The sequence below is a fragment of the Neomonachus schauinslandi genome, chromosome 11 (genome assembly GCF_002201575.2).
Source record: "Neomonachus schauinslandi chromosome 11, ASM220157v2, whole genome shotgun sequence".
Classification (NCBI taxonomy): domain Eukaryota; kingdom Metazoa; phylum Chordata; class Mammalia; order Carnivora; family Phocidae; genus Neomonachus; species Neomonachus schauinslandi.
Window position 1 is genome coordinate 48,148,550 of NC_058413.1, and position 26,749 is coordinate 48,175,298.

Genomic DNA, 26,749 nt, shown 5'->3' on the forward strand with positions numbered 1-26,749 from the left:
GTTTCTCTGCACCTCTTAGAAGCCATATCCCATAAGGTACCACCTCCATAGGCTGCACCTGTTGTCTAGGAGTCCAGAGCTTCCCTGGTTCCAGAGAGTAAAACTGGGGTTAAGAGCGCAAGTCCTGGAGTAAGCATGCCTGGGTTCAAGTAAAAGCTTTCGACTGATACAGTGTAATTGTTGGGGAGTTACATAAGCTTTCTGTTTCTTGGTTTTCTCATCTATAAAGTGGGTATATTATATTGCTTCATAAAACTCTTAGAATCAATTGTTATGACATGTAAAATATCTGGAATATAGTAAGTACTCAATAACTTTTAGTGATGTTGATGATATCAACAATGAGGATACCTGAGCAACGCTGATAGGGGCACCCACCCAGCTGCAATAATTGAGGAACAAGATTTGGAGGATCTCACCTGCTTCTTAACCAGACTTTCAACCAATCCTTTATTCAGCCCCACTCCACATCTCTGCCTTTAAAGGAACTCAATTCTTAAGACCCCCTAGCTTCTGAGGGGCAAATTAGTTTGCCTCTTAGGGCCTTTCCCTCAGTAGGTACTTCACTTTTTATGCTCTACACCTGCACGGCCCAATATGGTAGCCACTAGTCACATGGCTATTAAGCCATTGAAATGTGACTTACGAGTGCTATACATGTTGAAATAATACTTTGGGTATATTGGGTTAAATAAAACGTATTAAATGAATTTCACCCGTTCGCCTTTTTAATGTGGCTACTAGAAAATTTTATTTATTTTTTTAAAGATTTTTATTTATTTATTTGCGAGAGAGAATGAGAGACAGAGAGCACGAGAGGGAGGAGGGTCAGAGGGAGAAGCAGACTCCCCGCTGAGCAGGGAGCCCGATGCAGGACTCGATCCCGGGACTCCAGGATCATGACCTGAGCCGAAGGCAGTCGCCTAACCGACTGAGCCACCCAGGCACCGAAAATTTTAAATTACATACGTGACTGTCATTGTATTTCTATTGGATAATGTTGCATCTTACAAAATGTTGACATTTCTTGTCTGTTGTCATATTTTCATTCATTCTCAGTCTTGTAGATACACTTTTTCTCTTTATTTTCATTTTTGTGGAAAGATAAATGGGTGTGTTCCATCTGCCATGTTGAACTGGAAGTTATATCCAGGCTTCTCACAATTTCACTCCTGTTTATATTTGTAGCCTCATCACTTTATATCCTGTCACCAGCCCTATGGCCTGGCCAAAATGAATCACTAGTAATCTTTGGAAGGCACACACAGGCTTTCATGCCTTTGCTTTCTTTGCAACCTTTGTCTGAATACTCTAACTCCTCCCACCTGTCTGTCTAGTGACTTATTCTTCAAAAACTCAAATTTCACCTACTTTCAGGAGCTCTTCTTGACCCCTCCTTCCAGTTGAGCTGACTGTTCCAGAGTCCAGAATATTTCCTGCATTTTCGTGTTTAGATACCTATCTGCCCCAGAAGGAAACCCATCTTACTCATCAGACCCTATAGTCCCATTTCCGGATTTGAACTAAATGTTTATTATTTAATGTTTATAAATGAATAAAGACAGGAAGGAAGGACTGTGGGAATACAGAGGGAGGAGAGGCTGACTGGAGAAGTCTCATGGAGGTAGTAGTATTTTTCAGTTCTTCAGAGTTTTTCACCGGCAGAGATGACGTTAGGAATTTTCCAGGCAGAGGGAACAGGACAAACCAAGCTTCCCTGAAAGCAAAGAATCTGCTGGGGAAAGAGCAAATGCTCTAGTTTGGATACAGCACTGTTCAGACCAGATCGGTTAGGGCCTTGAGGTCACAGAAAGATGTGAGGACTTGTGCTGAGGATCAAGAGGTGTTCGTGAAGGGTTTCACACCGTGGAGCGGGATCATTAGACGCGCTTCCATTCTCGCGTTTGGCTGCAGACGGAGGCTGGCTGCGAGCGGTGGGAGCTGCTTGCGGTAAGGAGCTCCCTGGCGTGGTCGGGGGCGGCCGGCGAGCAGGGCGGCCGGCGGGATGGGGAAAAGGAAGGGCACAACCGCCAGCCTTTCGCCGGGGCGGAGAACGCACCGCGGGGCGTGGAGAGGTAGGAGTTTCCAGTTGGCCCAGACCCGGGGGTGCGGGTGTGAGGACGGAGACGGGGACCGCCGTGCGGGTGCCTCGCGCACTTGTCCCTCGCGCGTCGCCGTCCGTGCAGCCTGCGGTTCGGTCGGAAGAGGCCGCCGGCGCTGCGGTTCCGGTTCCGGCTGGCGTCTGCACCTGTGGCGAGGGCGGCGGCCATGGCGTACTCCACCGTGCAGAGGGTGGCCCTGGCCTCGGGGCTCGTCCTGGCCGTGTCGCTGCTGCTGCCCAAGGCCTTCCTGTCCCGCGGAAAGCGGCAGGAGCCGCCGCCGGCGCCGGAAGGTAAGCGCAGGCTAGCTCCCTCTCGGCTGCTTCAGGGAGGGGTGAGTCGAGGTCTCCTCCACACCGGCTAGAGAGGGCGGACCGGGCGGCGTTGGGGAGGTGCCAAGCCCCGCGGTTCCCTCGGCGTCAGCTGACAGCGGCGACTCCATGGGGCACCGGGTCCGTCCCGACCTTATGCTGGAAGGAAGGGCCGGGGCTGCAGGCTCGAGTACCTGGGCACCCTCCAGGTGGTCTCTCGCTCACCCGTTCGCAGCCCTCCCCACTCCCGTCCCTGGCTTCAGTCAGCTGTCACATCTGTCCAGGTGCTTTGAGTCCGGAGGGCTCCCGCTTGGATTCCCCTCTCTGGGGTTTCTGTGTGCTTTGTGTCCTGCTTTTCTATGAAGTAAAGTCAATTGGCATTGCTATTGTTAATCTGAAGTCCTTGTGTACTTCCAGCGCCCAGCTTCAGGCCGTCTTTGTGCCTTTTTAAATATAATTTGAAGATTTTAATTCAGACTTCAATTACTGAGACGAAAGAATTACTACATTCCCCTTAAGTGTTTGCTAATCCTTTGTTATTGGTATGGTGTATGTGGTGTTTACAAATCCACCCAGTTGGTTGCGTTCAGGTGCTTTTACATAATAGGTGCAAAGGGATGGATGTCCAGACTGAGAGAAGGAACTAGAACAATTCTCTCTAGCTCCTGAAGTTCTTCTGGTAACTTTTCTCCTGTAAGTTATTGCTGTAATACCCGTGAGGATGGTTTTACAGTCTCCAAACACTTCCAGTAATGTTCAGCCTTTCGACGATTGGACAGCTCCTTTTGAACTGAAATCCACTTCACTGTAATTTGTGCATACGGACTATCTTTCCACTCTTTTGCACATCATAGATAGAAATACTGCAGATGACAAGCACTAAGCTCTAGGGGTGGAGGACAGATTGAACTGAGAATTCTCTTGATAGAATGTGCTTGATAAACTTTATGCTTGTAAAACTATCTACCTGGAAGAGACTTCTAAAAAAATCATGTTATTTTTTTCCTTTCTGCCTTATTACAAAATCCCAAAGGTTTTACTCATTTTGTCTAATGATACTGCCTTGTGTGCCTTGAAGATTAATTCATGATCTTGAGCAGTAAAGATTTTTCTAAAATAGTGTTTTACTCAATTGAATTCCATTATGCTGAATTATGTTGAGTAAGTTCTATTGCATGTGAGTGGAAGATACTCTTCTGAATGTTGTGTAGAGCCACATTAGTGGCTTTTTCCCTTGAGAACTCAAGAGTTGATATCCACTGTTCTCATCTTAGAATCTTTGCACTTTCTGTTCTCCTTATTCCTAGAGTGTTCTTCCCTCAGCTTCCTTCTAATTACTCAAGTGTCTGCTCAGAGGTAATCTTCTCAGAGACTTTCCCTATGGACCCTAGCTAAGATAACTCCAGCCCCACCTTTCCTTGTTCCTCATGTTGTTCTATTTTCCTTCTTGAAGGAATTACTATATGATATGAAATGTTCTTATTTACTCACTTTTTTTCTGTTTCTACTTTCAAGAATGTAAGTTTCATGAGGGCAGGGGCTTGGTCTTGTTTACCACTATTTCTTTAGCATCTGCCTAAAATAGCAGTTGATAAATATTTTTAAATGAATAATTCAAGTTTATGAAGCTACTAATATTGTGAATTTTTAAATATTTTATTTATTTATTTGACAGAGACCTAGCGAGAGCAGGAACACAAGCAGGGGGAGTGGGAGAGGGAGAAGCAGGCTTCCCATGGAGCAGGGAGCCTGATGCGGGGCTTGATCCCAGGACCCTGGGATCATGACCTGAGCTGAAGGCAGACGCTTAATGACTGAGCCACCCAGGTGCCCCTACTGTGAATTCTTTTTGCATTAGTTACCAAAGGAGTATAATCTAGGAAAAAACTTCTCCTGAATGATGTATTTCAGTAACTGAAATTTTGCTAACTAAACTCTCTGCCCTTGGATGGACCTAGAGGGTATTATACTAAGTGAAATAAGTCAGAAAAAGACAAATACTATGTGATTTCACTTATGTGGAATCTAAAAAATAAATGAACAAACAAAGACAGGAATAGACCCATAGATATAGAGAACTGATGGTTGCCAAATGGGATGGGTGGTGGGGGGAATGGACAAAATGGGTGAAGAGGAGTGGGAAATACAGGCTTCCAGTAATGAAATGAGTAAGTCATGGGGATGAAAGTACAACATAGGGAGTGTAGTAAGTGGCGTTCGTGGTGTTGTATGGTGATAGATGGTAGCTGTATTTTGTGGTGAGCATAATAATGTATAGAACTATAGAATGACTATGTCATACATTTGAAACTAAGGTAACATTGTATGTCAACTATACTTCAATAAAAATTAAACTACTTAAAATCCCTGTGCCGGTATGCTGACGTTTTAAAAACAGTGATTCCTAACCGTTTTGGGTTTATATACATATACCCCTTTGAGAATCTGATGAAAGTTATGGAGTTTCTCCCTAGAAAATTCACGTACTACTTACACATACATTCAGAATTTGAGTATCAATTCTGAGAATTCACAGAACCCTGAAATCCTTGTTTTAGAGAAGGAGACAACCCCAGTTATTGGAAAATTCTTGAAATCTGTCATTGTAACTTTCATTTCTGCCCTTTGGAGTATGTGAAAGAAGGACAGTCCCTTTTCCACATGACAGCCCTTAAGACCGTCTTTTAGTAAATACTTATGATGTACTCTTTCACATAGTGTATACACAGTGTACAGATAACCATGGATTCTAAGAAAAATGAGCCAAATCTCTGAGGATCACAGTTTAGTAGAGGAAAATAGACGAAAAATAAGGCCTAAGTGTCCGTTGCATGTACTCAAAGCCCTTGCAGGAAACAGTGGGGACTCATGGTTAGAATGGTCAGGTTTATTGGGGGCAAGAAAGGTGTCCTAGAGCAGGACAGTCTGGTTGTTTTTTTTATCCCTCTAACAGCTTTCTTGAGGTATAATTCACATACAGTTCACGCACTTAAAGTGTACAGTTCAGTGGGGTTTGTTCAGAGTTGTTCAACCATCACCACAATCAATGTTAGAACATTTTCTACCCCACCCCTCACCAAAATCCCCATATTCTTTAGCCATCACCCCCTCCAACACACCCCACCCCACCCCCTTCAGCCCTAGGTAACTACTAATCTACTTTCTATCAGTATAAATTTCTAGAAATTTCATATAAATGGAATTATACAATATGTAATCTTTTGTGACTAGCTGCTTTTGCTCAGCATGTTTTCAAGGTTCATCCATTTTGTAGCATGTATCAGTACTTCATTTTTTAAAAAATTTTATTTTAGAGAGTGAGGGGGAGGAGCAGAGGAAGAAGGAGAGAGAAACCCCAGCAGACTTGACACCGAGTGTGGAGCCCAACGTGGGGCCCGATCTCACCACCATGAGATCACGACCTAAGCCGAGACCAAGAATCAGACGCCTAACTGACTGGACCCAGGCATCCCAGTACTTCATTACTTTTTAATGGCTGAATAATATTCCATTGTGTGGATATACCACATTTTATTTATCCATTCATCTGTTGATGGACATTTGGGTTGTTTATATTTTTTATATACATAATGCTGCTATTAACATTTGAATACACACTTAGACATGTTTTCATTTTTCTTGGGCATATACATTTGGGAAATATGAGCATTTTAGTGTGGCTGGAATGAAGAGTGAAATTTCTGGATCATATGATTATTCTGTTTTTAACCTTTTGAGCAACTGCTACACTGTTTGCCAAAGTGGCTACACCATTTAACATTTCTACCAGCAACGTATAAGCATTCTAGTTTCTCCACATCTTGCCAACACTTACTGTCTGCCTGTTTGATCACAGCCATCCCAGTGGTGTGAAGTGATATCTCATTGTGGTTTTATTTGCGTTTTCCTGATGACTAATGACATTGAGCATTTTTTGTGTGTATATTGGCTATTTGTATATCATCTTTGGAGAAATGTCTTATTCAGATCTTGTGCCTATTCTTAAATTGGGTTACTTATCTTTTTATTGAGTTTTAACAGTTCTTTAGACAAAAACCCATTTTCAGATATATAGTTTACAAATATTTTCTCCCACTCAGTGGGTTGTCTTCACTTTCTTGATGGTGTCCTTTTAAGAAGAAAAGTTTTTCATTTTGACTAGAGATGAGACCAGAGATGTTGGCAGGGGCCAAACTGTGAGGATTTTTTTTTTTTTTTCTGATGTACTCAAGGAGTTTGGATTTTATTTCAAAGGTAGAAGAGGCCACTGTAAGCTTGTAAGTAGAAGAGAAGCTCCAGTCTGGTTTTAGAAAGGACATCCTGGCGGCACTGTAGGAACTGCATGGTGAGGATCTCTGTAAGGAGAAGATAGTTGACGTACTCCGGTTGAGGCCGCATGAGCATCCTTAAATCAGTGTTGTTGAGCTCATCAGTTAGGATCCTCATGACAAATGACAGAAAATTCAACTTGAACTGTCTTAAGACAAAAAGGGGATTTATTGCTTTGTACAAATGAAAAGACCTTGTGTTAGAACTGGCCTTTAGTGTTGTCTGATCCAGAGATTCACCATCTGTTCAGGGCTCCAGCTCTGATTTTATGTGTGCATTTCACTTCCGAGTTCCTTCTCACGTTGGCTCTGTCCTCTGACTGCTCTCTCAGGATAGCAGCAGTGGTTGCAACAGTACCAGACATCACCTCTCACATTCCACTGTCCAGAGAAGGAGCATGTCTTTTCTTTTAAACTCTTCCCTCACTCCCACCTCACTCGTACCTAGCCCGCACCCCCACCCCTCGTTCTTTCCCAGTAGGTCTGACTAACCTATCCGTGCATTGTAATGGCTTGAATTAAGTTACTTGCAGTGCTTTGGGTAGAAAGAATATACTGATTAACTACTAATTAACCACTGTGAAGTTGAGAGAGATTCCCAAAGGGAGATAGGGGTACTGGAGGAAAGAGGAAATAGAGCAGGGGAGGCTGCCATCATTGGGTAAGAGGGAGGAGAACAATTTTAAGAGCTTTTTTAAATTTTTATTTTAGTTCTCTGGTTTTTATTTTTATGTTTTTATGATTTGAAATTTATTTAACATTGTCAGAAATGTCAGCTTAAGAGCCATTTTTATGGGCGCCTGGGTGGCTCAGTTGGTTAAGCGACTGCCTTCGGCTCAGGTCATGATCCTGGAGTCCCGGGATCGAGTCCCGCATCGGGCTCCCTGCTCAGCGGGGAGTCTGCTTCTCCCTCTGACCCTCCTCCCTATCATGCTGTCTCTCATTCTCGCTCTCAAATAAATAAAATCTTTAAAAAAAAAAACAAAAACCATTTTTAAAGATTTACTTGAGAGAGAGCGTGTGCACACTCGTGCACGCATGAGTGTGGGGAAGGGCAAAGGGAGAGAGAGAATCTCAAGCCGACTCCATGCTAAGCCTGACATGGGGCTCGATCTCATGACCCTGAGATCATGACCTGAGCCAAAATCAGGAGGTGGACGTTTAACTGACTAGGCCACCCAGGCGCCACTTAAGAGCCATTTTTAAATAGAATTGGAAGGTGAGGGGGAGGGAGGCATCTTGGATTAGTCTCAAGTTATTAGCTTAGGTGAATAGACAGATGGTGATGCCCTTCACCAAAATAGGAATGGAGGAGAATAGATTAAAGGGAAAGATGGTGAGTTCAGGAATTTGAAGACTAGCATCACGTTCCCTTTTTCAGTCTTTTTTCCTATGTTGGCATCTGTAGGAGTTCATCCATTCCTCATATGACCTAGTTCCAAGTATCTCAAAACAGCCTCTCTAGAAGACAAATAATAGCAAGTAGAAGCCTGTTAGCTCATGGAAGAGCAAACCTGTTGCCTCCCCCCACCCCACCCTCCTTTTAAAAACTCTCATTTCTTTTAATGCATCCTGAGGATTGCTTTAGATTTTTGGCATTTTACTTGCTGACCTTGTGGTATATTAGAATGCTAAGCTGCTATTTTTTTTTTTTTTTTGATTGCTGCTCATCTAGGTTTTGTCCATTTTGTGCTGTTCACTTTGTTTTGGAACATAGGTGGGCAGGGTTAGCAGTCAGCCTTGATTTCTGCACTTGGTCTTTCTGTCACAGTTGCAGACATGCCAGAAGGCAGGGCTTTTTCCTTTTGTGGCCAGTGAAAAGGCTTGGCTGCTGGAACTGTAGGGGCACCGGTGTGTGGGGTTAGCTTCCCCTTTCCCAGCACAGGATTCCCTTTGGAGTGGTGCTGGTCCTTGCTGGGTTGTTTGCAGGGTATGGTGGGGCGGGAGCCGCTTTGGAGAGATGCCTGCCAGGCCGTGCAGGGGAAGGTGGGGCTGCACACATGGTACTAGTAAAATAGGTGGAGAGCCTTCGGGCTGGTTTTTGCAAGTGTCTGGCTATCTAGGCTTGGGGAGGGGAAGAGAAATGGCGCTTGCCAGCACTTTTGTTGTTGAACTCTCCTGAAGATACCTGTGCCTCCAGCATGTTCTTTTTTTTTTTTTTTTTTTTTAAGATTTTATTTGACAGAGATAGACACAGCGAGAGAGGGAACACAAGCAGGGGGAGTGGGAGAAGTAGGCTTCCCGCTGAGCAGGGAGCCCGATGCGGGACTCGATTCCAGGACCCCGAGATCATGACCTGAGCCGAAGGCAGCCGCCCAACGACTGAGCCACCCAGGCGCCCCTCCAGCACATGTTATGAGAGTAGTAAATACATCTGTCACGTGTACCTCAGGCACTTTTCAAACTGTTGTTTCTATGCTGTGTTTAAAGCCAAGTTATTTATTATGCTTTAAGGCAAAGACTCAGTTTCCTATCTCCCTTTGGCTTTCCTGGAGTTAAGCCGGTTGGTTTTTAAAGTACCCAGAGTTAAACCCCACTGGTTTTAAAAGCTAAGTTAAGCTCCACTGATTTTTTTTTTTTTTCAAAGCAAGGTGTTAATGGGCACTCATCTTCCCAGTGTGGGTCCCCAAAGCCTAGGGTGGGGTCTGATCCTCTAACTTCTCCATGCTTGTGGCATCCTTCACATTTGTGGTTAGTCTTACCTGGGTTTTCCCCCAATCTCAGCTCTGCTCCTCTGCCCTTTTTCGATGTGGCCTTCCTCCTCGATTCCCCCTAGGATGAAATGTGGGAGCACTGTTCTGCCAGTCTTTGGGTCATTTTCAGAGTCAGTCACACAGATAGAGCTGTTATCTCCGCGTGTGTCCACGACTTAAGCTCAGGATCCTCCTTCTCTGCCATCTGCCTCACAATCTCCTGAAGAATCCTATCTAGAATCTAGTCTAAGAGCTACAGTGTGCTCACTTCTGCATGGGTGAAAAGTCCACCATCCACCTTTTGCAAACTGGAACAATAATCACCTACTCCATTCTTTAAAATTTTCTCTATCAATAGAATTTCTTAAAATTTTCTTTTAGCTTAAGGACTTTTCTTGCAGGTTTTTTAGTCTTGGTAGAAATTGCTTAGTGGACGAACTTAGTCTCCTCACCCATCTGGGACTTTATTTTTGTCTTTAGGATTGCTGATTCTCTTTCATTTAACCCAAAATTTGGTCCCTTTGATAGAGAATATGGAAGCAAAATAGAAGTTCAGAAGTTCTTCCTCAGCATTACATTTTATCATCAGGTAAATTGCCTTTTTTGCTCTAAAAATACTCCATTTGCTTTGGCTAGCCTTTTTGTAAATCTTATTTTGGACCTTGGCCTCCTGGGGTTCTTCCAAGTCTTGCCACTCATTCACTTATGTGTCTTTTCATCTTTTCTCTGTTCTTTTAGAAGAACTACCTGTACATCTGCTTTTTTTTTTTTTTTTGCCCCCTCTGGCTTTCCTATCTGCTTGACAATTTTTGAAATGCTCAAGCAGCAATGCATTTTAAGAGCTTTCCTCTTAGGGACACCTGGGTGGCTCAGTCATTAAGCGTCTGCCTTCGGTTCAGGTCATGATCCCACTCCCCTGCTTGTGTTCCCGCTCTCGCTGTCTGTCTCTGTCAAATAAATAAAATCTTAAAAAAAAAAAGAAAAAGAAAGCTTTCCTCTTAGAAAGGGTCTCATGCCATGGGGCTGTTTGTTTTCAGAACCTGATTCTGCCTTCCTAGGACCTGCGCCACACAACCCCTACTTTGCTGCCACAAATATTGAGTTGGCATGGTCCCTTTCTCCTACAGTTCTCTCTTCATTTCACTGACCAATTTCTTCTTCGGCCAAAGTAGCAGTTCCCCTCCTCTCACCTTCTGCGCCTGTTTAACACGAAAGCCTCAGCACGCAAGGTCAGGCGCTTGTCAGCTGTTCCAAGGTTAGCACACTGAGACTTCGGACAGGTGCCAGACTAGTTGAAGCCCTCCAAGATGACCGTATGCTGCTTCTGCGCTAGAGTCGGCTTCAGGAGAGTCCTGCTCACCACCTCCATAGCTGGATCCTGGAGTGCGCCCACGATAATGTCATATCTGGCATCTCTCCTCCTGATCCTGCCTGCCCATGTTTTCCAGTGAGGGACTAGCTTTGAGTACTTACAAATAGGTTTCCTTACCAGTACCTCCCCAGTGGCCCTGTTCCTTCAAAATAGCTTAGACTCTTAAGTCACCATGTTTTCCTCAGGTGAGTTCTGCCCACTGGGTCTAGAACTATCTAAGATGTGGAAATATATACACATGTATGTATAGTTACGTGTCCATATATGTATATATACATGCATCTATAATACATATACATATTTAATTCTTTGTTATCTTAAGTTAGCTCTTTGTTTTGGTATATAAGTACTTGAGGACGAATGTATTATTTTGGTCCCTTACCTTTTCTTTTCTCCTAATGAAACCTCAGTATCTGCTCTGAAAGAGTGTCAGAGAAGGGAGGAGACAGTTTGAGAGCCTGTGAATACATGTAAATTAGGCACTTTTTCAAGTTCAGAAACCTCTAGGGGAATGAGTGTGGAGCAGAGTTGTGGGTAAGGAGCACCTTTTACCAGTCACCCTGGCTGCCATTTTCTATACTCAAAACTAAAAACCACTCAGGATAATGTAGTAAAAAATTATTTTTAATTCTGAGAGTAACTGTGCTGGGTCTTGAGATTCCAGTAAAGGCCAGCAGGCCCAGTGTAGTCATCCAGATCAATTCAGCAAAGTGTACAGCATGCAAGACCCAGAGCATACCCTAGACTTTTATTCAAGAAGTTCATAGTTTGTCCTTCAGCCACAGAGCACAAGGAATGCCTGTAGTTAAAGAAGTTGGATTTATTACTTTTAGCTAGGGAGAATGCACACCATGGGGAAGCTTGCAACATCACAGTAAGATTGTTAGAAAAACTTTATTATAGGATGTGGGCATGTGTTAGGTGATTTTTGAAGAAGATTTAAGGATGTGGGTCTTTGCTCTGGATTGGATGCCGTCAGGAAGTGAGGCAAATTCTGTGGCTGGATGGCTGGATATCTTAATAGAGTTTATCTAAAGGGAGAACAGACTAGAGAAGGGCTGAAGCTGTAATTTATGAAGAAGCAGCAGTCCCTCATTATCCGGGAATGGGAGCTATTTGATATTTTTTAGCTTGGACAGTATTCATGTTTTGTCTGTGTTCAGGCAGATTACAGAGTGGTCTTATTACTCTTTCGTCTTGATCCATGGTGGTCACAGAATAGCCTTGTTTAATGTTGATGTTCTGAAATTGCTGATGTTTAACAGGAGAACACCAAGACCTAGCTGTGAGTGCCCCACACCGGCTCATACCAACACCAAGACCTAGCTGATAGTACCAGGCCAGCTTCTGGCTGTCAGAGGCATCTTCTCTGGTGCTCTGATAGGATTTGTAAGTTTTAGTCAGCACTGAATAAAACTGGGTAGAAATAGTACTTACAGGAAGGTTTTATCTATTTCTCTTTCTCAGTCCATTCAAGGAGAGGCTTGTAAGGCACGTAAATATAACTTTTGAATAAGGCCAATTGTGATAAGTGCAATTAAAGAGGATCAAGCAGTATGTTCTAAGTGCATGGGGATGAGATGAGAAAAAGCACTGGGGATGTGGGCAGTATTTGGCCTGGGCCCTGAAGGATAAGCTAGATTTAGACATGTGGAGTTGGAGAGAAAAGCAAAATCACTGGAGTCAGCAAAAAGCAAAGGCTTAGAGGTAAGAAATCACAAGGCAGGCTCAAAGCATGGTGAGAAGTCTAGTTAGGCTGAATCAGGAGTATGTAATGGGAAAGAAATATGAAGAGGTACTTTTGGACTAGATTATAGAATTCAGTTGTTTAGAAATTCAGTTTGTAGGGAAGGCAAAACCAGAATTTGTTAAATACCCACTGTGCATGCAGGGTCCATTGTATATGATATTTAATCTGTAATCTTTTTTTTTTTTTAAGATTTTATTTATTTGACAGAGAAAGAGAGCGAGAGTGCATGTGCATGTGCATGCACAGGTGAGCACAAGCAGGGGGAGCGGCACATAGAGGGAGAGGGAGAGGGAGAAGCAGGCTCCCCACTGAGCAAGGAGCCTGATGTGGGCTCGATCCCAGGACCCTGGGATCATGACCAGAGCTGAAGGCAGACATTTAACCGACTGAGCCACTCAGGTGCCCCTAATCTGTAATCCTTGTAACAACCCTGAACAATCCATGTAACAACCCCAATTATATCCATTTTACAGATGATGAAAATGAGCTCTAGAAAGGCTCAGTTAGGGGCATCTGGGTGGATCAGTCCGTTAAGCATCTGCCTGCTTAGCGGAGAGGGCTCCCTGCTCAGCGGAGAGTCTGCTTCTCCCTTACCCCTTCCCCTGCTCGTGCTCGCTCGCTCTCTCTCAAATAAATAAAATCTTAAAAAAAAAAAAAAAAAAAAGGGTTTATTTAACCTCCACTTAAATAGTTGGAGGCCTAGCCAGTATCTTAACTAATAACTCTGAAAAGATAGTACTGATTTTACTCACTTTGCTGACTGTATAACACAGTCTTGTGTTGAAACCACTGAAAGCTTTTGATGGGAGAAAATGGCAAGACCCGTTAGAATTATGCTTTAGGAAGATGACTCCTAACAAAACAGTAATAATTAACATGCGTAGGGTATATGGACTAGGCCCTGTGCTGAGCAACTTAGACACACAAGTATCTCTTAATAGTATGTAGCATAATTTGGGAGTGAGGAGGTTGGTAAAAGATGGAAAAAAATACATGGTTAAATTAGCAGAAAACATCGAAGCAGTGGTGGGCAGAACACAGCTTTAGGTAGGAGAGGAATGTAACAAGATGAGGGGCCCCTGGAGGAGACTGATGAGGAACAGTCAGCTGTGGTCCCAGGCTCCACTTTAAGTAATGCCGAATTAAATTTGGCCTCTAGAATTTCCTCAGTATTTAGGGAGAAGCTTACATATCTTAAGGAATTGGCCCATAAGGATTTTTTTAAACTGCGGTAATCAAATATAAACACATCCAGTTCTTTATTGATTTATTTGTCTTAAGAATGAAATGTTGCAGATGGTTTAATGCTGCTTTCAGAAAGCTCTTTTGTTAACAGTGTTAGAGTTTTTGTTTTTAGCAATAAGGATGGTTATTAAGGGAAAGTAGAACTTCACTCTGTAAAATCCATTAAGTTTGTAGTCAAGCTTAAATGATATGCTAAGTGAAATTTTAATAATTAAACCTAAATATGGGGAAAGCTTTCAATAAACAATTAGGATTTAGTCAAGTCCCATTTTAGAGAATACGTAAGTGCAGATAGAGATGGTGAACACAGCTGTTTTCTATTTTGAAAAGTGCAGTTTTAATGTTCTAATATCTTTAATATCCTGGTCTCTTGAGCGGTTTTGTTTTTTGATTTTTATGTATTGGAGAGAGAGAGGGTGGGGTGGGGTGGGAGAGGAGCAGAGGGAGAGGAAGAAGCAGGCTCACAGGGAGCCTGACTTGGGGCTCGATCCCAGGACTCCAGGATCATGACGTGAGCCAAAGACAGACGCTTAATTGAGCCACCCAGGTGTCCTTTTTGAGCTGTTTTTTTAAGCAAAATTTTTTAAAAACCACAAATCCTCTTTGTAATGTAGCTATAAAGTAGAACGTTTATAATAGTGAAAAATAGAAAATAACCTAAATATTCATCAGCTCGGGAGGAGGTGAATAAATTGTGATAATGGACATACTAGGAGATGCTATATGGCAGTTCAAGTGAATGAACTGGAGCTACATATATCAAATCAACATGGTGCATTTCTAGGCCAAAATATTAATCCCCACCCAGAAAAAGAGCAGAAAAGGGAAGTTGCAGAAGAATGAGTATAGTATGATATCATAATATAAAGGTTTTTTTTATTGTAAAATATACATAACAGAAATTTATCATTTTAACCAGTAGGTGTACAGTTCAGTGGCAGTAAGTATGTTCATATTGCTATATGACTGTCGCTACTGCCCATTCATAATATAAAGTTTTAAAACTCAAGACAATATTGTATGTAGTTTATGAATATATACTTAACATAGTAAAGTATAAAGTGCACATTCTGAGAGTACACAAGTCTTCCAGTTACATCTATGTGGTAGGCAGGTATACAAGTGCTCATACATTATCATTTATACTTTTTTGTACACTTGAGATGTCTAGTTAAAAATTTCTTTTTTAAAAAATTATTTCCAAATGTTTTATAGCCACTGAATTTCTAAACATCCTGGGTTCAGTTCTAAGAAATATAGTACCAAGATCCAAGAGGTGAAGTTGTTCCCTGTTGAAGACAGTTAACTTTATGGAAAAAAAAAATCTCTTCCAAATTGAGCATTCTGACCCTAGCCTACCATCTCAAGAATTTTCTTGGTCACAGGTGGCAGAGGTCATAGGTCTTAAGCCTAAAGGTCTGAGAGAATGACTCTTTGTTTTTTGTTGTTTATTTTTTTAATAAACAAAAACCCACAGGAGGAGAGCAGGTTTTGGAAGGTGAAAATGAGTTTCATTTTTAGGTTTGACATGATAGTCCGACTAAAAGGAAGTATATACTAATGGAATTTAGAGTAAGAGATGGGAGCTTGAGGGGGAAAGGTCAGAACTAGAGCTATACATTTTGGAACTTATAATGGATCCATGAGAATGAGTTTGTCAAAGGAAAAAGGATAGAGAAAAAAACATGTTGAGACAAAGATCTTAGGGAAAGGATTAAAGAAGAACCTGTGCATGAGACTGCGAAAGAATAGGTTGAAAGACCAGTTGGTTGGAAAAGAAGAACCCAGGAGAGTGGTTCTTGAGATTAGGGCAAGAAAGTTTGACAAGGATTTATTCAGATTAATCCTATATTTATTAAATGAGTAGTATGTGATAATCATTTTCTTGTGTTGCAGTTAAGTCTTAAGAGTGAGACCTGAGGGGAAAAAACTATTGGATTTGATGGTTAAGGCACAGTTGCCTTGTTGCTGGAACTATATGGCTCATCTGTAAACTCTTTAATTTAAAGATAGGGACTGTTTTATTTATCATTTATTTTTTTATTAGGATATGTTAAAGATTTATTTATTTTAGGGAGAGAGAGCGCACACATGAGTGGGAGGGGTAGAGGAAGAAGGAGAGAGAATCTCAAGCAGACTCTGAGCTGAGCACGAAGCAGGATGTGGGACTCGATTCCCCTGGCCCCGAGATCATGACTGAGCCAAAACCAAGAGTCAGACGCTTAAATGACTGCACCACCCAGGTGCCCCTGTTTTATTTATCATTTTAATCTGTGTCTGGCGCACTAAGTGTTCAGTAGTAAATTGTGTGAAGTATTACACCAAATACAAAATGCTGAGATTTCTCCTATGATATAAAACCTATTTTTACCACCTAGCCTATCTGTTCCATTGCTCTCCAATTCCTTCTCTTACCTTTGAAAATAGTTTTCCTCCACTTTTCAGCTCTTCTTTGATTCCAGTCTACAAGCTCTTTATCAGTCACGTTTCCCTACTGTTTGAAACCCTACATTTGATTTCCTTTCTTCCGCCCATTACTCACTTATTAACTCAATATAAAGAAGACTATTCTAACAGTTGTTCAGAGGTGGCATGAGCTTCCTGGGGGCAATACTGAATTTCCTGTTTGTATTCAGCAAAGTTAAATCTCCATTTAAGGAAGGTGAGGGTATTGAACTCATGTGGTTAGACTAGATGATTTTTTTAAAAACTTGGAGATATAATTCACATACTAGGCAATTTATTTAAAGTGTACAATCAGTGGTTTTTAATATAGAGTTGTGCAACTATCACCACAATCAATTTTAGAAATTTTTATCACCCCTCCCACATACACACAAAAAATTCCATACCCATTAGCAGTCACTCTCCTTTCTCCCTCCCCCACCAGCCCTAAGCAACCACTAATCTACTTTCTGTCTCCATAGATTTGCCTGTTCTGGACACTTCATATTCATGGAATCATGTAATATATGGTCTTGCATGACTGGCTTTTTCTTTTTCTTTTCTCATCTCTTTTTTTCTTAGCATAATGTTTGCAAAGTTCATCCATATTGTCGCATGTATCAGTACTTCATTCTTTTTTATGGCCAAATAATATTCCATTGCATGGGTATACCACATTGTATTTATCCATTTATTGTCAGTTGATGGACTTTTGGGTAATTATGAATAATGCTGCTATGAACATTTTTGTACATGTTTTTGTGGGAGCCTATGCTTCTTGGGTATATACCTAAGAGTAGAATTGCTGGTCATATGGAAACTTTGTTTACCCTTTTGAAGAACTGCCAGGCTGGTTTTCAAAGTGGCTACGCTATTGTACATTCCCATCAGCAGAGTATGAGAGTTCGATTTTCTCCACATCCTTGCCAATACTTTCTCTTTTTTTAATTATTATTATAGCATCCTAGCCGGTGTAATATAGTATATCTCATTGTCAGTTTAATTTGCATTTCCTTGATGACTAGTGGTGTTGAACATCTTTTCATGAGCTTATTGGCCATTTGTATATCTTCTTTGGAGAAATGTCTATTAAGAGCCTTTGACCTTTTTTTAGTTGGGTTATTTCTTTTTATTGTTGAGTGGAAGGAGTTCTTTATCTATTTTGGATACTAGAACCTTACCAGATCTATGATTTACAAATATTTGCTCCCATTCAGTATGTTGTCTTAACTTTCTTGATGGTATCTTTTTTTTTTTTTTAAAGATTTTATTTATTTATTTGACAGAGAGAGAGAGAGATAGCAAGAGCCAAGAACACAAGCAGGGGGAGTGGGAGAGGGAGAAGCAGGCTTCCCGCTGAGCAGGGAGCCCGATGTGGGGCTCGATCCCAGGACCCTGGGATCATGACCTGAGCCAAAGGCAGATGCTTAACGATTGAGCCACCCAGGTGCCCTGATGGTATCCTCTGCAGCAGAAAAGTTTTAAAATTTGAAGTCCAGTTTACCTATTCTTTTTTTTCTTTCTTTGTGGTTTTGGTGTCTTATCTAAAACCATTGCCTAATCCAAGGTCACAAAGATTTATGTCTGTTTTCTTCTAAGAGTTGTGTAATTTTCTTACATTTAGGTCTTTAATCAATTTTGAGTTAATTTTTAAAAATAGTGTAGGTAGGGGTCCAACTTCATTCTTTTGCAGGTGGATATCTAGTTGTCTCCATACTATTTGTTGAAAGACTGGATGATTTTTTTTAAGCCTCCTTCTGACTCTGAAGATTACATGATGCTTTGTAGTACATTGGTTTCTGTTATTGTCTAAATAGGTGGATAGTCAAGATTTCATAGGATGGCCATCCTTTTCTCAAGAATACATTGTGTCTAAAAATAGGGATTGTCATTAGTCTTATATCAGTTTCTTAAACTTCTCATTTGTTTTCAATTCTGCCCTTCTTTGATTATTTATTTATTTTAGGATTCTGGTTTGCATCTGGTCTTTGACAGCTCCATTTTCTTTTCTTCCTGTTTTTGCACATAAGTACACCTATCCCACCAACACTTTTAATATGGGAATAGTTCACTCACTTTATTTTTTAACTTTTTCATTTAGGTAGCTTAGAGTTTCTTCTCAAGCCTAACTGTAGCCTAATAAAAATTTCTTCTGAATGTGCCACCAACACCTGGAACTTAGTGTGTGAAAAATGTGTATTTAGTCTTCCCCTTGTCATAAGCCCACCCAGTTTAATATATTAAGATCCTTGACAATTTAATAGCGACATAGTCACCAGCACCCAGAATAAGGAGTGTTGACCTGGTTTTCTTCTGTCTGAAGCTCTACTTTTGTTGCTGTCCTCTTGAAAAGCACTTCTTCCCATAAATTCCGTGTCCTCCAAAGTCAATATTGGGAGGGAAAGGAGGATTATTGGAGTGGAGCTGGCTGAGAGAGGGATACAAGACGGAAAGCAGTCTTCCAAACCTAGTAGGGGTTAGCTGTCTTACCTCCCTGCCTGCCCGCCCGCCTTCTTTCTTACCTGAGGAGCACAGCTGACTTAAAGATAGTCATCAGTTTATAGCACCTTATTAACATCATGAGTGCAAGTTTTCTTCTTCTTTTCTCTTTAACCCTTTATCTTCAGTCCACATGCCCATTCCCTTTCCCATTCATATGTATCTACTGTGTTTATGTCCCTATACCTACATATTTGCTTGAAAGACCTGTAGTATAATTATGATGTCTTCAGCTTACATAATGGTATTTGCTTTTTACTCAGTGCCGTGCTTTTTAAGAGATTCATGTTGCTGTAGGTACATCTAAAGTGTGATTTCTAAAAGCTGCATAGAATTCCATATTTGTATCCACTCCATTTTGATTTTTCCATTCTTCCAGTTACCGAAATCAAAGTTACTTCAAGTAACTGCTACATTATCGTCACAGCAAACATTCTCACACAGGTCTATAAAGTCTGTAATTTGTACATAGACCATTCTATTTGAGAATTTCTCTGAAATTTATCCACCAGAGTGGGATTACTGGATCACATAGGACAGAGACATACTTAATGTCACTAAGATCCCCCAGCAGAATGGCTGTATCTGTTTACCCTCTTCCCGACGTCTTTGCCAACCTTTGCTATTATCCACCATTCTCATTTTTGCCCTTCTGATTGGTATGAACAATGCTATCTCATTATCTTAATTTGTATTTTACTCATTGCCTTTACTTTGAATTTGATCATCTTTTCATTTACTTGCTAGTCATTTCAGCTTTTTCCTGTAGGTTCCCTACCCATAGCTTTTGACCATTTTTCTTTTGGGTTTCTTGTGATTTTTATATAAAATTGTAGGAATTCCTTGTTTATTCTAGACATTTACTCTGTCAATGTTAGATGTTGCAGGAGCTTTTCCTTGTCTGTCATCTATTATAGCTCCTGTTCGTGGTATTCTTTATTGTACAGAAATCTGTAATTTTGTTGAAGTCAAGTCTAACAGTATTTCTCTATATGGTTTGTATTTTTGGAGTCTGATTTATGAAGTCTTTCTTCTCTCTCGTATTTTCTGCTCTGTAGTGTTAGCTCCCAGTGGTTTTTCCCCACAACCCTGTTTACATGGCCTTTTGAAGAGCGGTCTTTCCTTTCTTACCTGTGTCTCTCAGGAGGCTTGGCAGTTGGTGTTAATGTGTGACTGCCCCTGATGGAAGAAATAATGCAAGGAAATTGATGCACGCTTTCTCTAAGCCCTGTGCTTCTACTCACAGAACCCTGTGACCCTGTTTGTCCTACACGAATCCTGTCTGCCCAGCAAAAGCTGATTGGAAAGGGGTGCATACTTCCCCAAGCAGAGTAATCAAAATCTTCCTCCAAGGAATTTGAAGTTGTGACTAGTCTCTGCTGGCCTCTTGAAGGACACGCAAACTGAAGAGTTTTGGGGTGCCCATCTTCCTCCATGTTCACAAAGAAGCTAGAGAAATGGTCTGCCAGAAGGGAGAATAAAGATCTGCACAGAGAAGCCAGGAAAAAGCCTGTGGCACCATAGAGAGGGAGACAAAAGTAGACTGAGAGTAGCTGTCCTGGATCCTGATGGCTTTCCAGTTTCTGGTTCTTTTCTCTTCTGAGACCAGATTGCACTTCCTTTTCTGTCGTAGTTAGCGGGGGCTAACTGCTGTAATAGACTCCAAAGTGTATAATGGCCCTAACACAATAGAAGTTTATTTCTCACTCACATAAACAGGTCCAGATGGTTCTAAGTTGGTTGAGCGGCAACACTGGAGGACTCTGTGCCGCACAGTTATTCAGGAACCTAGACTGATGGAGGCTCTGCCATTTTCATCACATGACTTCAGAGGTCTCCCCTAGGTCAGCATGAAGCCTGCAGATGGGAAATGAATGTGGAGTTTAATACATGGGACATTTTATAGGCCAGGCCGTGAATCAGCACATATCACTCCCATTCCTCTGGCTGGAACTCCATTGCATGGCTACATTTAACCGTATAGGAAGCTGAAAAATGTTAATCAAGCTGTGTACCTAGAAGGAAGAGAAAATGGGTTTGGTGAACAGCTAGAGATTGCCACATCATATTTATTATCTGTGTCATACCTCTGTTTCCTTGTAATCAAGTTCCTGTTTTTTTAACTTGTTTGAATTGGCTTTGGTTATTTATGCCTCAGTGCGTGAGATGTTTTCATAAGAGCTATACTTAAAATAGTAGAAGAAATAAATACTGGAGGAGGGGAAAGATGGCAGAGGAGTAGGGGACCCTATTTCAACTGGTCCCTGGAATTGAGCTGGATATCTACCAGACTACTCTGAGCACCCACGAAACCAGCCTGAGATGTAAGAAGATCTGGATCTCTGCAAACAGAATATCGCAGGCGGTTGGTTTTGAGGTAGGAAGCGGAGAGCCGTGATCCTGCGGGCAGATATCGGAGGATAAACGGCGGCGGGAGGGAGCCTGGACATGGGGATCCTACACCGCTGGTGAGTGACAGCCTCGCGTGCTGCGGACGGGCACAGACTCGCAGACCAGTAGCCTCAGGAAAGAACTTTAGGGCAGCCCTGGGGGTGGAAAACCAGACCGGCGGGGTCGGTGCGCACTCGAACCGCAGCCCCTCCGGACAGAAACTGGACTGGAGCGACGGTCGCGCGCACGCGAACTGCAGCCTCTGAGTCGGAAACCGGTGCGCCGGGGTCGTGCCGGTGTACTGCAACCCCCTGGGGTGGAAACCCCAAGCGGCGGAGTCGCGTGCGCGTGAACTGGGAGCGGCTGGCGGTTTTAGAAGCACAAAGGGCAGAGACGTGCCCTGACCTGGAGGCAGGACTGGGGGTGCTGCGGAGGGGTGCACAACCCAGGACGCTGCAGTTTATAGCAGCACGGACAGAAACGGAGACGGTGTGGCCTGGAGAGTTCACTGAAGAACAGACTGAGGTCTCTCTGCTCTGAGGCAGAGGGTTGGAAACGGTCTCTTCTGCTCTGACTTGCGGGAGAGACGTGGAAAGCTGCCAGACAACAAAAGCCCCCAAAACTGATTCCCGCTGAGGCCATTCCCTGCCACAGGGGGGCAGGGCAACTCAGCCCAAACAGGGTTGCCTGAGTAACAGCGCAGCAGGCCCCTCCCGCAGAAGACAGGCTGTGAAAACAAGAGGCCAGCAACCCTAAGGTCCCAAGAAAACAGGTGCATCTTGCTTGGGTTCTGGTCAATAATTTGGACTCTATACATTCCCTCAAACACCCATCAACAGAATGACTAGGAGGAGGAGCCCCCAAAATAGAAGACTCAGATTATGACTTATGCTGCAGATTTACAAATGGATGCAGATATAACCAAGATGTCGGAGATGGAATTCAGGCTAGTGATTGTGAAGACAATGGCTAGAATGGAGAAATCAATTAATGGCACATAGAGTCTCTAAGGGCAGAAATAAAAGGTGAATCGGCAGAATTTAAAAATGCTATCAAAGAGATCCAATCCAATCTAGATAATCTAACAGCTAGGGTAACTGAGGCAGAAGAGTGAATAAGCAACCTGGAAGACGATATAATAGATAAAAAGGGAAAAGAGGAGGCCAGGGAAAAACAACTCAGAATCCATGAAAATAGAATCAGAGAAATAAGTGACACCATGAAGCGTTCTAATGTCAGAATAATTGGAATCCCGGAGGGAGTGGAGAGAGAGAGAGGACTAGAAGATGTATTTGAGCAAATCGTAGCTGAGAACTTCCCTAATCTGGGGAATGAAACAAACATTCGAGTCCTAGAGGCAGAGAGGACCCCTCCTAAGATCAAGGAAAACAGGCCAACACCCCAGCATGTAATAGTAAAACTTGCAAATCTTAGAACCAAGGAAACCATCTTAAGGGCAGTTAGGGGGAAGAGATTCCTTACGTACAGAGGGAGGAACATCAGAATAACGTCAGACCTATCCACAGAGACCTAGCAAGCCAGAAAGGCCTGGCAAGACATATTCAGGGTACTAAATGAGAAGAACACGCAGCCAAGAATACTTTATCGGCAAGGCTGTCATTTAGAATGGATGGAGAGATACAGAGCTTCCAAGACCAGCAGAAACTGAAAGAATATGTGACCACTAAGCCGGCCCTGCAAGAAATATTAAGGGGGGTTCTATAAAAGGAGAATGACCCCAAGAGTGATATAGAACAGAAATTTACAGGGACAATCTATAAAAACAACGTCTTCACAGGCAACATGATGACAATTAATTCATATCTTTCAATAATCACTCTCAACGTGAATGTTCTAAACGCTCCTATAAAACGGCACAGGGTTGCAGATCGGATAAAAAGACAGGACCCATCCATATGCTGTCTACAAGAGACTCATTTTGAACCTAAAGATACATCCAGACTGAAAGTGAAGGGATGGAGATCCATCTTCCATGCCAGCGGACCTCAAAAGAAAGCTGGGGTAGAAATTCTTGTATCAGACAAATTAGATTTTAAACTGAAGTCTGTAATAAGAGACACAGAAGGACACTATATCATTCTTAAAGGGTCTATCCAACAAGAAGATCTAACAGTGGTAAATATCTATGCCCCCAACATGGGAGCAGCCATCTACATAAGCCAACTCTTAACCAAAATAAAGAGTCATATTGATAACAATACATTAATTGTAGGAGACCTCAATACTCCACTCTCAGCAATGGACAGATCATCTAAGCAGAAAATCAACTAGGAAACAAGAGCTTTGAATGATACATTGGACCAGATGGACCTCATAGATATTTACAGAACATTCCACCCAAAAACAACAGAATACTCATTCTTCTTGAGCGCACATGGAACTTTCTCCAGAATAGACCATATACTGGGTCACAAATCAGGTCTCAACCGATACCAAAAGATTGAGATTATTCCCTGCATATTCTCAGACCACAATGCTCTAAAACTGGAACTCAATCACAAGAAAAAATTTGGCAGAAATTCAAACACTTGGAAGCTAAAGACCACTCTGCTCAAGAATGTTTGGGTCAACCAAGAAATCAAAGAAGAACTTAAACAATTAATGGAAATCAATGAGAACAAAAACACATTGGTCCAAAACCTATGGGGTACTGCAAAGGCAGTCCTAAGGGGGAAATACATAGCCATCCAAGCCTCACTCAAAAAAATAGAAAAATCCTGAATTCACCAACTAACTCTACACCTTAAAGAACTAGAGAAAAAGCAACAAACGACGCCTAAGCCACGCATTAGAAGAGAAATAATTAAAATTAGAGCAGAAATCAATGAATTAGAAACCAGAAACACAGTAGATCAGATCAACGAAACTAGAAGTTGGTTCTTTGAAAGAATTAATAAGATTGATAAACCACTGGCCAGACTTATCCAAAAGAAGAGAGAAAGGACCCAAATTAATAAAATTATGAATGAAAGGGGAGAGATCACGACTAACACCAAGGAAATAGAAACAATTATTAGAAATTATTATCAACAACTATATGCTGGGGCGCCTGGGTGGCTCAGTCGTTAAGCGTCTGCCTTCGGCTCAGGTCATGATCTCAGGGTCCTGGGATCGAGCCCCGCATCGGGCTCCCTGCTCCGCGGGAAGCCTGCTTCTCCCTCTCCCCCTCCCCCTGCTTGTGTTCCCTCTCTCGCTGTGTCTCTCTCTGTCAAATAAATAAATAAAATCTTAAAAAAAAAAAACAACTATATGCCAATAAACTGAGCAATCTGGATGAAATGGAGGCTTTCCTGGAAACCTATAAGCTGCCAAAACTGAAACAGGAAAAAATTGACAACCTGAATAGGCCAATAACCAGTAACGAGATTGAAGCAGTGATCAAAAACCTCCCAAAAACAAGAGTCCAAGGCCTGATGGATTCCCTGGGGAATTCTACCAAACATTCAAAGAAGAAATAATACCTATTCTACTGAAGCTGTTTCAAAAAATAGAAACAGAAGGAAAACTTCCAAACTCATTCTATGAGGCCAGCATTACCTTAATCCCCAAACCAGGCAAAGACCCCATCAAAAAGGAGAATTTCAGACCGATATCCCTGATAAATATGGATTCCAAAATCCTCAACAAAATCCTAGCTAATAGGATCCAACAATACATTAAAAGGATCATCCACCACGACCAAGTGGGATTTATCCCCGGGATGCAAGGGTGGTTCAACATTCGCAAATCAATCATTGTGATAGAACATATTAATAAGAGGAGGGAGAAGAACCATATGGTCCTCTCAATTGATGCAGAAAAAGCATTTGACAAAATACAACATCCTTTTCTGATTAAAACTCTCCAGAGTATAGGGATAGAGGGAACATTCCTCAAGCTCATAAAATCCATCTATGAAAACCCCACAGCGAATATCATCCTCAATGGGGAAAAGCTGAGAGCCTTTCCCTTAAGATCAGGAACACGTCAGGGGTGCCCACTCTCACCACTGTTGTTCAACATAGTACTAGAAGTCCTAGCAACAGCAATCAGACAACAAAAAGAAATAAAAGGTATTCAAGTTGGCAAAGAAGAAGTCAAACTCTCTCTTTTCGCAGACGACATGATACTTTATGTGGAAAACCCAAAAGACCCCACCCCCAAATTACTAGAACTCATCCAGCAATTCAGTAATGTGGCAGGATACAAAATCAATGCATAGAAATCAGTTGCTTTCTTATACACTAACAACGCAACTGTAGAAAGAGAAATTAAAGAAACAATTCCATTTACAATAGCACCAAAAACCATAAGATACCTCGGAATAAACCTAACCAAAGAGGTAAAGGATCTATACTCTAGGAACTACAAAACACTCATGAAAGAAATTGAGGAAGACACAAAAAGATGGAAAAATATTCCATGCTCATGGATCGGAAGAATAAACATTGTTAAAATGTCTATGCTACCCAGAGCAATCTATACCTTCAATGCCATCCCGATCAAAATTCCAATGACATTTTTCAAAGTGCTGGAACAAACAATCCTAAAATTTGTATGGAATCAGAAAAGACCCCGAATCGCCAAGGAGATGTTGAAAAACAAAGCTGGGGGCATCACGTTGCCTGATTTCAAGCTATATTACAAAGCAGTGATCACCAAGACATCATGGTACTGGCACAAAAACAGACATACAGACCAATGGAACAGAATAGAGAACCCAGATATGGACCCTCAACTCTGTGGTCAAATAATCTTTGACAAAGCAGGAAAAAACATGCAATGGAAAAAAGACAGTCTCTTCAATAAATGGTGCTGGAAAAATTGGACAGCCACATGCAGAAGAATGAAACTCGACCATTCTCTAACACCACTCACAAAGATAAACTCAAAGTGGATGAAAGACCTCAATGTGAGACAGGAATCCATCAAAATCCTAGAGGAGAACATAGGCAGTAACCTCTTTGACATCGGCCACAGCAACTTCTTTCAAGATACATCTCCAAAGGCTAGTGAAACAAAAGCAAAAATGAACTTTTGGGACTTCATCAAGATAAAAAGCTTCTGCACAGCAAAGGAAACAGTCAACAAAACAAAGAGGCAACCCACAGAATGGGAGAAGATATTTGCAAATGACACTACAGATAAAGGGCTGGTATCCAAGATCTATAAAGAACTTCTCAAACTCAACACCCAAAAAACAAATAATCAAGTCAAAAAGCGGGCAGAAGAGATGAACAGACACTTCTCTGAAGAAGACATACAAATGGCTAACAGACACATGAAAAAATGTTCATCATCATTAGCCATCAGGGAAATCCAAATCCAAACCACACTGAGATACCACCTTACACCAGTTAGAATGGCCAAAATTGACAGGGAAAGAAACAACAAATGTTGGAGAGGTTGTGGAGAAAGGGGAACCCTCTTACACTGTTGGTGGGAATGCAAGTTGGTACAGCCACTTTGGAAAACAGTGTGGAGGTTCCTCAAAAATTTAAAAATAGAGCTACCCTATGACCCAGCAATTGCACTCCTGGGTATTTACCCCAAAGACACAGATGTAGTGAAAAGAAGGGCCATATGCACTCCAATGTTCATAGCAGCAATGTCCGC

General features: G+C 41.9%; 1 protein-coding gene across 1 annotated transcript in view; it reads left to right on the top strand.

Annotated features, from left to right (window-relative positions):
- Positions 1-2,268: 2,268 nt before the first annotated feature.
- Positions 2,269-26,749, top strand: part of RIC3 (RIC3 acetylcholine receptor chaperone) — a 54,938-nt gene continuing 30,457 nt past the window's right edge. The window contains 1 exon segment of the mRNA XM_021685740.2: positions 2,269-2,392. Coding sequence (XP_021541415.1) covers positions 2,269-2,392 — 124 coding nt within the window.